We start from the raw sequence: 16,297 nt of genomic DNA on the forward strand, positions 1-16,297 counted from the left end.
GAAAGTTAACCCCCTTCCACCGTCAATTCTAATATTCCCCCCAACCCCCAATGCCATAGAATTGCATCCCCCTAGCAGAGGGTGACTCATTCGAGATCAATATGAACCCCCTCAAAATAAATATGGCGGCAAAATCAGCCATATTTAAGAATTCACGAGAAACATTGGTTAGATCCATTGATGCAAGTTTTGTTGTAATTTTATCGCTAACTTTGAGAGTGTGCATCGGACCCAACAAAGTTTTGCGTTTGTTACGAAGTTCGGAAGCTCAGATAAGCTGTAAAAAGTTACTTTCAATTAAACTTGTAAGTATTAAGTTTGCAAACTTTTACCTATCGTTTTCCATCACAATTTTCGGAACTCTTGCAATGCTGTATTTTGTATCAAATCGCGCGCGTTTAGCAAGACGAGGCTTTGTCAACGTCTATAAGAAGAGGTACCCCATATTCTAACCATCTATTCGGCCACACTCTCTTTGGCCGCCGTCGCTGCTGCAGCTTGCTTGGTAAGTTGTTGTAATATTTTTAATGAAAGTTTAATGATTTATTAAAGCGTAAGCAGCAAATTTATTTCGGACAAAAAGCATTGATCACCATGTCTAAGTAGAATTCAAAAATAATAAGGGGATCGAAAAGATGCGTTGGATGTGAATGGATTTTGCATACCGGCCCGGGCATGCCTCTGTTCCATTTTTGACTACTCTCGGTTAAATAGAGACTGTCAATGGAATGTGGCTAAATTAATTGCCAGTTTTAATCCCAGGAATCTTGTTGTAGATTGACCTGATTCGTGACTAGGCGATAATGAAATTTTTAACTCAGTGTAACTGATTCACGAGTACTAAATCTTCATTTCTTTATCTGTGCAGGCTGATTAGTCAAAATGGTGAACCACCGTGCTCCTTTGGTACAGCGAAAGGTGTGCGTCGCTCCCCGACGCCCCTTTGAGAAAGCTCGTTTGGATCAAGAGCTCAAATTGATTGGTGAATATGGTCTTCGCAACAAGCGAGAGGTCTGGAGGGTCAAGTACACCCTGGCCAAGATCCGTAAGGCTGCCCGAGAGTTGCTTACTCTCGATGAGAAAGATGGCAAACGTCTGTTTGAAGGTAATGACATAGTTGTGGAATATTTTTTAAGGCATGCTGATTAGAGCATGGTAGTTGTTGTAGGCTATTCATTGCTAAATAGAACTAATTTGCATGATGCACTTTATCTGACACTTCTTGGCTGAGACCTGATGCCAAACTTACATGAGTAAATGACTGAAAAAATTAGTTCAATGATGAACCCTATTCTGTGTTCATTGAATACATGGAGTTATTAATCTTGTAACCATTGTTATGTAGGTAACGCCCTTCTGCGCCGCTTGGTACGCATCGGCGTTTTGGATGAGAGCCGCATGAAGCTCGATTACGTGCTCAGCTTGAAGGTGGAGGACTTTTTGGAGCGCCGCCTGCAGACCCAAGTTTTCAAACTCGGTCTAGCTAAATCGATCCACCACGCTCGCGTTCTCATTCGCCAGCGACACATTCGGTATTGAACAATTCCCGTTCAGATAGCGTTATGAAACAAGTGGCTCGATGCGCCAGAGGATGGAAGATGATCCATTGGATGTCTTGTGGGCCACTGGTTTGTTGCTAGCAACAATCCACGCCTAGTGAATAGCTGTCGTGAAGCTATTACGCGTTACGTGAAGTGGAAATTATCCACATTGAAGCTCACGTGATTTTCTTTCTAAGGCCACTGGAGTTGTTGTTCGCAGCGCTCCACGCCTGATGTCTAGTTCTGGGTAGACACTTACGGCTCGGTGGGCATACTTGAATTAAACCATTTGTTTCTCCACCTAAAAGAATCATACGTTACATGTAACTTATGCTTGTTTTCTTCTTTGTAGCGTTCGTAAGCAGTTGGTGAATATTCCCAGCTTCATCGTTCGGTTGGATTCCCAGAAACACATCGATTTTGCTCTTCGTTCACCGTTCGGTGGCGGCCGTGCTGGTCGTGTCAAGAGGAAGAATTTGAAGAAGGGCACGGATGGTGGTGATGGCGGAGAAGAAGATGACGAGTAGGCTATTCGCCCCAATCTTGATTCGAGCCCTCTATTGTGTTAACAACAAATACAATGTTGTGCGCGAAGACAGTTTTTCCCTGCGTTACTTTTTCTTTTGTGAGTCCCGGCGATGAAAGGAATGGACATGAAAGACTCGTGTTCATTGGCAGATTAGTTACAGTAATTGTTATGTCGAGTCACTGGGCAACGGAAACAATAAGTCACCAAGTTATAACTTATTGCAATGTAAGTCGCTTCAAAAGTAAAGGAAACTTTACATTGCATAAAGTGAACTGAAAATGGAAGATGCAAATGTTACACATACATACTTTCATACGTTCAGCGAGCGCTAAAGAGTATGGTTATAAATTTGGCGTAATGTACCCGGGAGTCTGTTGTGTTGTGTAAGAAGATGGAGAATAATTGTGTAGTAACTGGGGGTTCAATTATAGTACTGCAGTAACGAAAGTTGATTTATACAGTACGGTGTTCACTATAAGTTAGAGCTACGTGGTACTTTTGGTATCTCTGTGTTGGTGTAGTACGGATCGATAATAAATCTCGGGGCAAAACTCCTCGGGTACGGAAGATAAGCTTAGTGTAACGTGAAGTATACCAGTGCCTTAGTACCATACAATTCTAAGCCTCGATGTAGTAGATGGGACTTGCGTATGTTGTGGGGTAGTAAACTGGAGCCTCGGCATATTACTTGGAGCAGGAATATATTTAGGGGCTTCAGTGTAATACGTTGGAACGGAGTGTGTGCTGGTATAACAGTATTCGGCAATTAAAGTCGTGTAGTACTTGAGTGAATGAGTGTAGTAGCCGGGAGCAGTATCTGCGGTGTAATACAGGGGCGCCTTGGCGGTGTAGTAAGAGCGAGCATCATACAAAGGGCATTGGGTGTTGTAGTTATGTAATATACAGAAAAGGACGGACCATCAGTACTCTCTTGCTTGAAGCGGTAGCCTCCAACAGCAGCATGACGACGTAGTCACATAAAGATAAACAAATTAAACAGTTAGATAAATGATTCGCACAATAGACTATTTTGAAAAATATGGAAATCAGTTAAGTTTTTAAAAAAAGGGAGCGATTTCCTCTTACCCACGACTGCAAGCTGAAGATACCAGAACCAGAAGAAGATGGAGTCCGTTGGAAGGCACCAACACAACTGGTTTCCTTCCGCTTTATACGTTCGGTTTTATAGCACCTACTGTCACCCTGATTTATCGCTTTAGCCCAATGGCAACAAGAAGTTGAACATTTTTGAATATCCAATATTCTTACCCCACCTCTGTTATACTGCATAGTGTAGGGAATATCCTCTCAGGCTGCGTTTCCACCGCTAACGGGGGATTTCCAATTGAAAATATCAAATAATATCAATGCTCAAAATTTGGTGTTAACAGCTATAATTTCATTGTTCGTGCAATATCCATTTAATTGTGAAAAAATAAAATAAAAAGGTTGCGCTAAGCACTTTACTGACATACTAGTAACCTCCAGACCTGCCCGGATGGACTGAATCGTATAGTACAGCTATTGATTCAACCCATCGTGACATCAGCTGATAGCTCTTACATCTCTATTCAGTTTTGCATTGGAATGGTGGGCCAATCCCATACCAACGCTTGACGTTTCGAGTTGGTAATTGCTTACAGACTCTTGGTTACTAGTATTCCCATCATGGGGAGGGTGCCATACCCAGTCATTTCAAGTGCCGCTACTATTGGATGTTCACGCAACTATTATATACCGTGAATTACGACCCCAAACCTTGTTGTTAACACAAGCGGGCATTTTTCGTCAAAAAACAACTCTCATTTAAATTCGACGAAACTATTGTACAATGTAATAAATGAACTGTATCCACAAAATACTGATAAATAACATCCAAGGTAATTATAAAACAAAAAATTGAATCAACTGCTTTAATTTTCGACTTATGTTCAAGCACTATATGGGGTATGGCATCATTATCAAGCCAGCACGAAGAGAACGCCTTTAATGACATGCAAGAATCCTCTATATCTCCTGGCGGCCAATGCTAGCACTAATAAGGTAATGCATCCGCTAAGGGTTATATGAGGCGAGGGCCCAAATAATAATCATCGTGTTCAATTTATAATTAGATTTCAATATTTAGATTTGCATTTACCCCTAAGCATTACACATTGTCCGATATCATCCTACCATTCAATCAACTACCCGTTGTAAAAGGAACTAATGTGGGGTCCTTGTTGCTTATTCGTGACAATTATTGCCACTTCTAAAATTCCAGTTAGAGCTTGATAACATTGCTGTGGTATAAAAGGACACATCCTTTTTTTAAACCATCATAACGTTTTGAGTGAAAACGTAAGAGAAGAAAATGCGCGGCTTTAAACCGTAAGTGCCAACAGCCAAAGGGGAAGAGAATGTCATACGGTATGCGAACACGTCATAAAGGTGGGGTAAGAATAATATTGCCCTTGTAATGATCAATGCCATAGGCTAGCGACGTGCATTAGGGGGAAACAAATTCATATAAAACGAGGACAAAGCGAAGTTTAGAATCAGTCGAGTGGACTCATCGATCAGCAACAGTGGTACAGAAAGTTTTGTTGTCAACTCGTACTTTACCGAATCAACTTTTATCTACTATCATGGGTAAGCATTTCACGTTTTTCAAATTTTTGTTAGGATAAATTCCAGTTTTTTTTCAATGTAAATTTCAAAGTCATTTTCATCATGAGTATTTTTGAACCGTATTTTCAAGCTTGGTTTTAAGAATGATAATTTAATTCTATAGCAGTAACTGGCATTAGTTTTTCCCATGTTTGCTGGATTTGTGTTTTGTAAATGTAGGGAAAATAAGGATAGTTCACTAACTCGTTTATTTTGCTGATACTAATTGCATCATTTTGATAAGGCTCTTTGTTTGAATTTGTCATTAAACTGCATTCTTTTTTAATTTTTAGCTAACTATGCCACAATGCTGCTGTTGATTGTCTCTTTGATGGGGGGACAGACCATGGGTGGGCCCATGGGTTCTTCTTCATCCGGATACTACACCACTCCGGCGTCCTACTACACCACCAAAGCTCCTGAGTACTACACAACGAAGAAGGCCGAGTATTACACGACAACATATGCTGCTCCTAGCTACTACACTGAACCCCCAATGTACTACACGACCAAGGCGCCCGAATACTACACGACGGCATCCTACTACACAACAACGTATGCGGCTGCGACGTACTACACCACTACGTATGCAACCCCTACTTACTACACTACAAAGGCCCCCGAGTACTACACCACTACGTATGCTGCTCCGACGTACTACACCACTACGTATGCTGCTCCGACGTACTACACCACTACGTATGCTGCTCCGACGTACTACACCACTACGTATGCTGCTCCGACGTACTACACCACTACGTATGCTGCTCCGACGTACTACACCACTACGTATGCTGCTCCGACGTACTACACCACTACGTATGCTGCTCCGACGTACTACACCACTACGTATGCTGCTCCGACGTACTACACCACTACGTATGCTGCTCCGACGTACTATTCGGAGGCACCGAAATACTACTCGGCACCGAGCTATTACACAGAGGCGCCAATGTATTACACAACAACCTACGCCACTCCAAGCTACTACACCGAAGCTCCTGCCTACTATACCACAAAGGCCCCCGAGTATTACACCACAACGTACGCTTCTCCGTCTTACTACACTGAGGCCTCGAAATATTACTCTGCTCCGAGCTACACAACTGTATCGTACTACACCACCACAGAGGCGCCAAAGTACTATGTAGCTCCAACATACTACACCACAGCTGCCACGTCTTACTACCCTGAGCCGGCATACTACGCTGCCCCAAGTTATTACACAACGGCTGCTCCTTCGTACTACGTGGAACCTACTTACTACACCACAACTTATGCTGCCCCGTCTTACTACACTACAAAGGCTGCTGAATACTACACTACCACGTACGCTGCTCCAGCTTATTACAGTGAGGCTCCGCAATACTACACTACAAAGGCTCCTGAATACACCACAACGTATGCTGCACCAAGCTACCATACCGAGCCCTCCAAGTACTACAGCACTACTTACGCTGCCCCGGCTTACTACACAGAGGCTCCGCAATATTACACCACAAAGGCTGCTGAATATTACACAGCTAAAGCCCCTGAGTACTACACAAAGAAAGCTGAATACTACACCACAACTTACGCTCCTCCAGCTTACTACACTGAAGCTTCAAAATACTACACCACAAAAGCGCCAGAGTACTACACTACCACATACGCCGCTCCCAGTTACTACACCGAAGCTAAAGCTTACTACACAACAACCTATGCAACCCCATCATACTACACCCAGCCTCCCAAGTACTATTAATTTCGAGTTATGCTTACAGGTTAAAGCTCGAGGACGAAATCTTCTGATTGTGTAAATTATTTGTAGTCGTCGTTCCAAAATGAATTTTTCCCTGCCATATAATTTATGCATGCATTAGTTGTTCCATGCGAATGTGATTTCCAAACTCAATGTTGAATGCAAATATTACATCGTTATCAAATGCTATAGTTATGTTTAATTCTGTATCAAATAAAATGGATAGGGGCAAATTTGACTTGTAATCTGGGTCCAAAATTTCACATTTCAAAGCAATCGGGACTTTTGTCAAAGTACTTGATGGAATTCCCTTATTTGGAATTCCTCTTTGTTTGGTACTACATTTCGTCACCCAGAGTCATTGCGTTAACCCATTGGAATTGTGTACGATAAGCATGATTAACCTTCTAACCTATTCTTTATATAACTATAATGAAAATTATGTCTAAGATAGCGAAAATTATTTTAGGATGTATTTCCACCATAGTTTTTATTAGAAATTCCTACTTCAAGAAAAACCTAATTTGAACGTTTGTTAGTATAGTCGGGAATTGTCGGGAAAAAGGCAAAAATGTAGCACTTGACTGGCATGTGAGTAACCTCCAGAACTGTCACGATTTTGGCCCGAGTCATATGATCCTGTACCATATGATCCACACCGTGACATCAGCTGATAGCTTCCTCTATTCAGTCTCACATTGCATGGTCGGCAAGTTCCATACCAACGCTTGACGTTTCGACTTTTAACTGCTCTCAGACTCTTGGTTACTAACATCGTTTTCAAGTGCTGCAATATTTAGATGTGCATGCAACTATAAGATACAGTGAATCGAATCACCAAACCACGTTGATAAAAGAAGTGCAAATTTTCTGACGGATAACTAACTCTTATTTGAATTTTGTGAAACTATTAACCATTGTGATAAATGAACATTATCGAGAAAATAGTGGCGAATAGGTAGGCTTTTACAGGCTGCAATAGAAGTAGTAACGTAAAAATTCGAAAGCAATTAGTCCGAAGCCCGAACCTGTAGATGAAATTGATTTAAATCTAATGTATTATGTTGCATCCTTATTTTAAAAACTTGAATTTTTTGAAAGCACTTCCTATAAGTCTCTGGTGGGCGTCATAATCTCGAAGCATCTACCCGAGAAGTAACTAACTGCTAGGCACCATTCTATTTCGCCTGACGTCGACCAAGACGTAGCAATAATATGAGCTTCCATACAATTGCACCATTGAAATTTCTCCGCCAAATCATGTATTCTGAAGTTTTCAACGTGGATTTGTCTTTTTCATCTCCATGACAGGTTTACAGTGAGAGAAACGCATTGAAGGTTCTTAAGGTGTTATGGCTAAAATTTCATGTGAAAGAAACATGCAATTCTGCAATTTGAAAATTATTTAGAGCAGTATGGTTCACTTTTGGTTTAACAACTATTATATATGATATATCATGTCTTGTAGTCAGCTAATTTTGCTAACACATGTCCTTTTTAAAGACCTCGATTATTCTTAGTAAAGATTGTCAAAAACTGATTGTTTCAATTCGTTCAGTTCTCGTGTGTTTAATTATTTATCATTTACTGCTAGTATTAGTTTTGCAACTATACATTTAGTCCTTATGGCAATCCGTTTTACCCCAAAAAAAAAGAAAAATATCGGCCTTTTTTTCTATTTCACTGCTGTCGCCATCTACCGGTGGGTAGCAGTAAAACAGAAAGTAAGGCCGATATTTCTATTTATTTTTTAGGGAGCGGGGGGGGGGGGAGTAGGGGTAAAACGGATTGCCATACATTGTATCAGACTTACCCATTCGCCAACCCAAGTGTGCATGTGTCTTTCTTTGACAATTATTTTATTTTGCTACTATGTTTGGTAAACTGCAATTATGCCCAATATTTTTTTCTTTGCATTTTAGGCCTACTCTTAGATGATCTATACCTGATCCTGTGTTCTAAAGTGATCTGCTTTCACAGCTACATTTCTGTGTTCTTTTCCGTTGGTCTATGGTTCTGAATTGAGGCAGGTATATCTATTATGCTATGTCACTAAGTACTATAGGGAAAAGAATAACTGAAGTTGATTGAGATCTATTCTGATTCTCCTGATATCCATCTCAACAGGTTTTTATTTGCTTTTCAACATCCATTTCATAGTGGTACATGTGGCTTTGATTAATATTACCATAAAGACTGCCGAAAATGGGTGTGGTACGGAAACCCAGAAATGGCATGAGTTCAACATCAAACATGGATTAGGTACTTCTCGGTTATTTGTCTATCCAAAAAGTATTTTAATGCTATTATTTTGCATTCACAGAATTTTAGCAGGGGATCAAGTCAAGTCTGGAAGTGTTGCAGGATGGAAGAGTGAGCCTACAGTTGAAAAAACACAGAGTGCATTACCATTAAGGTATGAGGTAAAGTAATAGAGTATGCACATTGTCTAATGAGAAGTACCATCTTGTGTAAATGAATCTGTATAACAGCAATCCTTTATAGTTCTGTCACAGCTAGAGAACAACTTGTCCTTTACGTTCAGAGTGTTGGTGAAGCTGGGTACTTAAATGGCCCTAAAGATGTTTCATTTCGTTGGCATTGCAGCGATGAACATCATACATGGACTTTTTAGGTATGAAAGGAATTTTCTTGAAAATTTTTTGAATTTATGACAAAGCATTTCTCCTGCTTTTTGCCAACCATGTCTAATCTAAAAAAAAAAATTTATCCAATAGGAAAGGATTTTCAGCATACTGGGAACACAACTATCAACAATGCAACATTCTAGGGGTGCTATTTTATCATTTAAGAGCCTTATACAATGATTTTCATCTGCAATTTGTATGGCCTTTCCCAAGCTTCCACCAGAAGTTGAATCTATGAGTCATCTAAGTTCCATGATCAACAATTGATGTGTTTAACTATGTTGTTTTTCTTTTCTCAATATAGGTTAATAGTAACATTGGATCTGAAAAGATTCTTGGTTGGGGCAAGACACTGAATAAATTGTATTGATTGGATGGATGACATGACATTGCTATACTTAATTCGGATTCCCCAGACGGTATTTGATATTTAAAAAATTGAAGTGCATATCTGGGCTCCCTTCTTTTCTGAAGCCCCGTTTCCCCTTGACTCATAATAAGCCCGTAGGGGGTCATGCCCCTACTGTACGGTATATATAAAAACAACATATACCGAGGTTTGGAGGGCTCTGGCCGGAAAGGGGACGTGGGGTGCCGCTTCGTCCGATGATGTGTTCACGGAGGGCGACGTGGCTGCCCACAAATCCGAACTAAAGGTTAATCGCTCCTGTAAAAATGTTCCAAATCTTCAGCTCTTCTTCCGGCTTCTCTTAGCCAATCACCGGGTAATCTCCCCGGTGGGTCAACAAGGCAGTGTCTCCCCCTGCCTGGGTTGACGGCAACTTTTGAAAGGGCTATTGTGCCTTTTTAAAGTTGCAAAAATAATTGTAATGTGCAGAGAATTGTCAATAAATTTTTTTTTATAAAATGTTTTTGCAAAATTTTTTTCTTTCATTGTCTGTGTTCACACATTACATTTATCAACTTTTTTTTTATTTAGCTTGCTCAATTCACCTTTATTGTTCATGCCACCTTTTCTGGTAAGCATTGTTTCCATTGGTTTATCGTTTATCTGTAAGCATTCAATTATTATCCAGGGATCGAACCCTGGATGTTCGGCATACCGCGCCGATGCTATACCAATGAGCCATGAATCATATGATGTCAGGTTAGCTTTTTTCTAGTCACTTGCGGACTTGCATTTACACTTTGAATAAAATTGAAACGTAGATCTTTATACTAAGGTCTTTACTACTAAGGTTTGAACCCAGGGTAACAGTTACCGCAGCTGAATGCTCTACCACAGAGCTATAACCTTATGAAAGCTATAAAAAGATAAATATATACTTGTGAAAGACTACATAAACATCCTAGACTATAACATATGATATGCGATAATAGATATAATATGACAGATATATCTCGTGGCTCAATGTTAGAGCATCGGCGTTGCACGCTGAATGTCTGGGGATCGATTCCCATACCAGTAAAACAATATACAAGTATAAAATTACTTCAGAAAATATCCAGGTATTACACGTTGTTCCTTGTCTAAGTTCAAGAGTTCAAAAAGTGTAATAAGAGCAAGCTAAATAAAAAAAAAAGTTGATAAATGTAACGTGCGAACACAGACAATGAAAGAAAAAAATTTTGCAAAAACATTTTATAAAAAAAAATTTATTGACAATTCTCTGCACATCACAATTATTTTTGCAACTTTAAAAAGGCACAATAGCCCTTTCAAAAGTTGCCGTCAACCCAGGCAGGGGGAGACACTGCCTTGTTGACCCACCGGGGAGATTACCCGGTGATTGGCTAAGAGAAGCCGGAAGAAGAGCTGAAGATTTGGAACATTTTTACAGGAGCGATTAACCTTTAGTTCGGATTTGTGGGCAGTCACGTCACCCTCCGTGAACACATCATCGGACGAAGCGGCACCCCACGTCCCCTTTCCGGCCAGAGCCCTCCAAACCTCGGTATATGTTGTTTTTATATATACCGTACAGTAGGGGCATGACCCCCTACGGGCTTATTATGAGTCAAGGGGAAACGGGGCTTCAGAAAAGAAGGGAGCCCAGATATGCACTTCAATTTTTTAAATATCAAATACCGTCTGGGGAATCCGAATTAAGTATAGCAATGTCATGTCATCCATCCAATCAATACAATTTATTCAGTGTCTTGCCCCAACCAAGAATCTTTTCAGATCCAATGTTACTATTAACCTATATTGAGAAAAGAAAAACAACACAGTTAAACACATCAATTGTTGATCATGGAACTTATATGACTCATAGATTCAACTTCTGGTGGAAGCTTGGGAAAGGACATACAAATTGCAGATTAACTTCATTGTATAAGGCTCTTGAATGATAAACTAGCACCTGTACAATGTTGCATTGTTGATAGTTGTGTTCCCAGTACATGAAAATCCTTTCCTATTGGATAAAATTTTTTTTGGTAGATAAGACCTGGTTGGCAAAAGGAGGAGAAATTCTTCGTCATAAATTCAAAATTATTTGAAGAAAAATCCTTTCATACCTAAAGAGTCCATGTATGATGTTCATCTCTGCAATAGCAGCAAAATTAAAACATCTTTAGGGCCATTTAAGTACCCAGTTTCCACAACACTCTGAACGTAAAGGACAAGTTGTTCTTTAGACAGAGAAGCAGAATTATTTGAGGCTTCTAGCTGTGACAGAACTATGAAGGATTGCTGTTGTACTGGATTCATTAACACAAGATGGTACTTCTCATTAGGCAATTTGCATTACTCTATTAATTTACCTCACACCTTACGGTAATGCACTCTCAGTGTTTTTTCATCTGTAGGCTCACTCTTCCATCCTGTAACACTTCCAGACTTGATTTGATCCCCCGTTAAAATCTGTGAATGCAAAATAATAGCATTAAAAATACTTTTTCGATAGACAAAAAACCGAAAAGTACCTAATCCATGTTTCATGTTGAACTTGTGTCATTTCTGGGTTTCTGTACCACACCCATTTTCGGCCCAAATACGTTCCCACAATTGTTCAGTTCCTTCACTGCATGAGCTTATTACTAACGATTCTTTTAGTGCAGCACTAACAGAATTTAAATTTAACACACTGTCAGGTGGTGGACTGAATAACTAAGCAATAAATAATTGTTTTTTAAAATTCTATACTTATTTTGAATTCTTATTTGAAAACTTTAGGTACCTGGCTGTGTTCGCCTAATGCCAACTCATCCTCACGTTCAGTTAGAGATGAGTTTTGAAAAACCTCCTTCACTGTTTGGAAACTGTTCTGTTCCAATTTGTTCTTTTCCCCTAGCTGAGCTTGAAGACTCAAAATTTGAGCTACAAAACACGAATGAATAAAAGCAAATAAATAGAATCATTACGTGTTAGGCCTACGATCCTTAGCTTTGTTATCTAATATTTTGTGTTGTTCCAATAACTGGGCCTGCAGCTTCATAATTTGATCTAATAAACAATAATTAATAATTGAAAACCAATATAATAATGTTTATACTTACCATTTTTTTGTTTTATTATCTTATCCATTTTTCAATTGTTCCTCCAGCCACGCGTTGTTCTCCAGCCACGCTACTCAATTAACTGCTTAATGGGATACAATTAACTCAAATTGCTTACATGCCTGTAATAACGAAACCGACTGATAGATGGCTACGGGTAGAAAAAAGAGAAAAAAATGCGATTTTTTTTTTCCGCCATTTTTTTTTTTTTTTTATGTAAAACGGATTGCCATATAAATTGATTATTTTTTAATTTTTACACTATTATTTTGTGGAATAGCTCAAGTGGCCGTCCTATTCTCAAGACATCTAGGGGAGCGATCACCAACTGCTTACCAATTCCATGGCAATGTCATCCGATTTGGTTAGCTAGGCGTCGACAAAGGAGATGGGAGGCGTAAAAAATACTTCGCTTCTTGAAAATTCTGTCAATTTTCTGTATTACGAGGTATGTATTTAACGTAGATTTTTCACTTTTCGGTATTTTGATTTATTTGTACAGTTAAGCAAATCTGTAGAAAGCTTGCAAAGGTATTATTGCATAAGTTTGTAAAGAAATAAGCCTCAAACCACAACATGAGAACTATTTAAAAGAAGAGAAAAATGGCTCAAATTTGGTTCGATAACTAGCATGCAATTCATATTTATAAGTCCAATGCACTCAGTTTTCCTCCTAGCAAACATTACTTTTAAAGAAGGTAGTCAATCTTCAGAAAATATTTTGCTTACTGATTGCCAAACAATTAATCCAGGAGTTGGTTTTTTTGTTAGGTGTTTACAGGATACATTTTTTCATGGGGCTCACACAGATCCTTGATGTACCTGATGTGTTGCAGTGGTGTTGGGAGCATACGGTGGCAGAAAGGAATATGTTAGTGTAAATAAAACATATCCATTATCATTCTTGTGTTTGTTGAATTACTACATTCTCTGAAACGGCTACAAAGGTGTTAAAGAGGGAATGGTTCATTCCCTTTGCGATGTGACCAATTTAAGTTAATGTTTGTAAGTCATTTATCCTTTTTTCTTAATTTTTTTATTTTGCTAAGTTGTATTCGACAATCAAATGGAGCAGGAAGAAATTTCATTCATTGACGGTTCACTGACTGACAAAGTCACTTGAAACAAGCACTTTGCAGATAACTGTGCTTCAAATGGTATTTGTAAAACAAATAAGCTAAGTTTATCTTTTGATTCTGAATAAGTCAGCTACATGAAATAGACGAGAAATAGATTCATTTTGAAAAACTTTATTGTCCCACCTCCACCCAACATTCCACCACTGTTTTATACAATAACACATACACAAATACATACACAAATACATGCACAAACATACACTTAAGCTAACCCGTTGGCTGCCACGCCATACAACCCGTAGGTTGCTTACACTACACTCGCTACACGTCGGGTCCGAAGCATCCCCGACCAAGGTGGGGCTTGTCCGAAGACAAGCCCGGGCTGGCGCGGTGACAGAAACCATTCCGGGAATGCACACCCCAGGTTACTGTCACCGCGCCGACAAAGAGAAGTCCCTAATGGTGCATTGCCTACGGCGCCTAATGGCATAAAGCCATTAGGCGCAATGGCGACTGTTCCCCCCATGGCCATGAAGAGAACAGCGCCCAGGTCCCTACAACTACAAAAAAAAATGGGAGCAAACGGGGTGGCAGCCAACGGGTTAGCTTATACTACAATGCAAAACAAAACAATACCGAGGTGACGATCCACGATGAACTCCTACATCGCCGTGGGCTGTCTGCTGAGCAAGGCGAAGGCGGCGACGAGACGATGGCGAAGGCAAAGGCGAAGGCGGCGACGAGACGATGGCGAAGGCAAAGGCGAAGGCGGCGACGAGACGATGGCGAAGGCAAAGGCGAAGGCGGCGACGAGACGATGGCGAAGGCAAAGGCGAAGGCGGCGACGAGACGATGGCGAAGGCAAAGGCGAAGGCGGCGACGAGACGATGGCGAAGGCAAAGGCGAAGGCGGCGACGAGACGATGGCGAAGGCAAAGGCGAAGGCGGCGACGAGACGATGGCGAAGGCAAAGGCGAAGGCGGCGACGAGACGATGGCGAAGGCAAAGGCGAAGGCGGCGACGAGACGATGGCGAAGGCAAAGGTGAAGACGGCAAAGAGACATGGCGAGATCAAAGACGTGATGAGACGATAACATAGACATGTTCTTTTCCGTCGTGCAATGCTATGATGTTGTTCTAATAAGGAAGAGAAATGTTAGCATTTAAAATTTCATGAAGAAATACACTATGGAACTTACGGATCGAGGGGCTCAATGATGAAAAGAAAGAATGGCACGAAGTCCTGATGGTTGATGTTGTACTGGAGCTAAGAAGGGAAGAAGACTGTAGGTTTTCTAAACGGGCGAGGCAAATGTATGAGTCTAATGGGGAAAGAAATGTTCTCGGTGTAACCGTAACGGAAAAGGCAATTTCACCTACGCGTGTGGTCTACAAGGGGCGAGAACTGCAGAAATGTCCAGGACAGCAATTTTGCACTGAAGAAAGATGAGGGTTTGCATAAATCACCATAAAACAACACTAGACAACAAAGAAATTTCAAATACCTTGGGCAGTATGATGTTGATGCTTATGCACGGTAGCTGGCTAAATGTGGATCACAAAAAGCAGCTGACAAGATGATAATTGATTGCACAGCGATGAATCACTCTGACCCTGTTGAATGAATGTAAAAAAGCAGTACTTGAATCAAGTAATCACATATCACATTGCAAAATTTAGGTTAGTGTTGATGTACCTCTGTCGACAACTCCTTTTATGCTTTAACTTTAACTTCCATGAACTATATGGTAACAACAGAAGCAAGCCACTTAGGACAGGGGCGAGCCTTGAGCAGATGATGAGCATATAAATCCTCTCATTGTATAATTGCAAGACAGAAAGCGTAAGTTGTGTTGCCCAAATTTCATCCATCGTCCACATCCATTGTGCTATTTGTTAAAACAAACAAATAAATGAATAAATGAAAAAAGTTTCCTGTCTATTACAGTGATAAAAGTTCATGCCAATAAGTATGAGAATAAGAGAACGTGAATTCTTCTCACTACGTAATAGTTTGTGGAAAGTGAAGGATGTGGGTTGCCCATTGCCCATTTTGTGGTTCAGTAGCTTGCTTAGTTGAAACCTAAGAAACTCAAGGCAAAAACAATCACTTTTAAGTGTGCCCCTTCCAATACATACATAACAATGTATTTCGAGAACGCTAAATAAAATACTGTCAACTTACAGTTGAATTATTCCTCGTAATCCAAAAAATATTGTAGATAACAAACACAGATATCACTTGCTGTTCGGTATCACATACACACAGAGTGCAAAAATGGAAGGCGAAATTGTCAGGTAGTCGGAAATTCATCCATCAGATGTCTTTCCCACTTACAGCTGCGCGGGTTAAAATATTGGACTTAAAAAAAAAAAGTCGGGCTTGTTTAGTCGGGCTTAAAAAATTTTTATGCAAAAGCTGACCCTCATTGGAATTGATTGAATATTACGGGATATACTAAAAATTAAATGCTGAATCCGAGTAAATTGCTACTTTTTTCATTAAGTTAATTATTTTTGAAATATACCGAGTATTTGACGCAACGCTAGTGCGCCAGTACGCTACAGCGCTAGCGCCAGCAGAAATTTGGACGACTCTATGTAAAGAATTAACTAGAATCTGACCGGTAGATGGCGATAGCAGTAAAA

The 16,297-nt window shown here is 40.1% G+C and overlaps 2 protein-coding genes and 2 long non-coding RNA genes across 4 annotated transcripts; 2 read left to right on the forward strand and 2 right to left on the reverse strand.

Annotated features, from left to right (window-relative positions):
• The first annotated feature begins 370 nt into the window (after window positions 1–370).
• On the forward strand, window positions 371–2,139 carry LOC130688207 (small ribosomal subunit protein uS4-like). Its single transcript, XM_057511182.2, has 4 exons — window positions 371–505; window positions 869–1,105; window positions 1,346–1,532; window positions 1,894–2,139. Exons 2-4 carry the CDS (start codon window positions 883–885, stop codon window positions 2,066–2,068), a joined length of 585 nt encoding a protein of 194 aa, XP_057367165.1. The 5' UTR covers window positions 371–505; window positions 869–882; the 3' UTR covers window positions 2,069–2,139.
• Window positions 2,140–4,581: 2,442 nt separating this feature from the next.
• On the forward strand, window positions 4,582–6,649 carry LOC132088260 (adhesive plaque matrix protein-like). Its single transcript, XM_059496756.1, has 2 exons — window positions 4,582–4,701; window positions 5,013–6,649. Exons 1-2 carry the CDS (start codon window positions 4,698–4,700, stop codon window positions 6,461–6,463), a joined length of 1,455 nt encoding a protein of 484 aa, XP_059352739.1. The 5' UTR covers window positions 4,582–4,697; the 3' UTR covers window positions 6,464–6,649.
• Window positions 6,650–11,668: 5,019 nt separating this feature from the next.
• Window positions 11,669–12,644, reverse strand: LOC130688231 (uncharacterized). Its single transcript, XR_009000390.1, has 4 exons — window positions 12,571–12,644; window positions 12,252–12,517; window positions 11,998–12,181; window positions 11,669–11,935 (listed from the first exon to the last, which is right to left on the reverse strand). It is a non-coding gene; the product is annotated as an uncharacterized LOC130688231 (long non-coding RNA).
• A 1,700-nt stretch (window positions 12,645–14,344) lies between these two features.
• Window positions 14,345–15,927, reverse strand: LOC130688228 (uncharacterized). The gene is made up of 7 exons (XR_009000387.2): window positions 15,834–15,927; window positions 15,652–15,731; window positions 15,345–15,537; window positions 15,154–15,262; window positions 15,029–15,084; window positions 14,848–14,943; window positions 14,345–14,785 (listed from the first exon to the last, which is right to left on the reverse strand). It is a non-coding gene; the product is annotated as an uncharacterized LOC130688228 (long non-coding RNA).
• Window positions 15,928–16,297: the final 370 nt, after the last annotated feature.

This window comes from Daphnia carinata, chromosome 9 (genome assembly GCF_022539665.2).
Source record: "Daphnia carinata strain CSIRO-1 chromosome 9, CSIRO_AGI_Dcar_HiC_V3, whole genome shotgun sequence".
In the NCBI taxonomy this organism is placed as follows: Eukaryota; Metazoa; Arthropoda; class Branchiopoda; order Diplostraca; family Daphniidae; genus Daphnia; species Daphnia carinata.

Bases quoted from the DNA above. Each gene is read 5' to 3' on its own strand.
- LOC130688207 (XM_057511182.2), top strand. From the start codon at position 883: ATGGTGAACCACCGTGCTCCTTTGGTACAGCGAAAGGTGTGCGTCGCT. The intron at 1,106-1,345 runs GTAATGACATAG...ATTGTTATGTAG, and splicing joins TGGCAAACGTCTGTTTGAAG to GTAACGCCCTTCTGCGCCGC. The intron at 1,533-1,893 runs GTATTGAACAAT...TCTTCTTTGTAG, and splicing joins ATTCGCCAGCGACACATTCG to CGTTCGTAAGCAGTTGGTGA.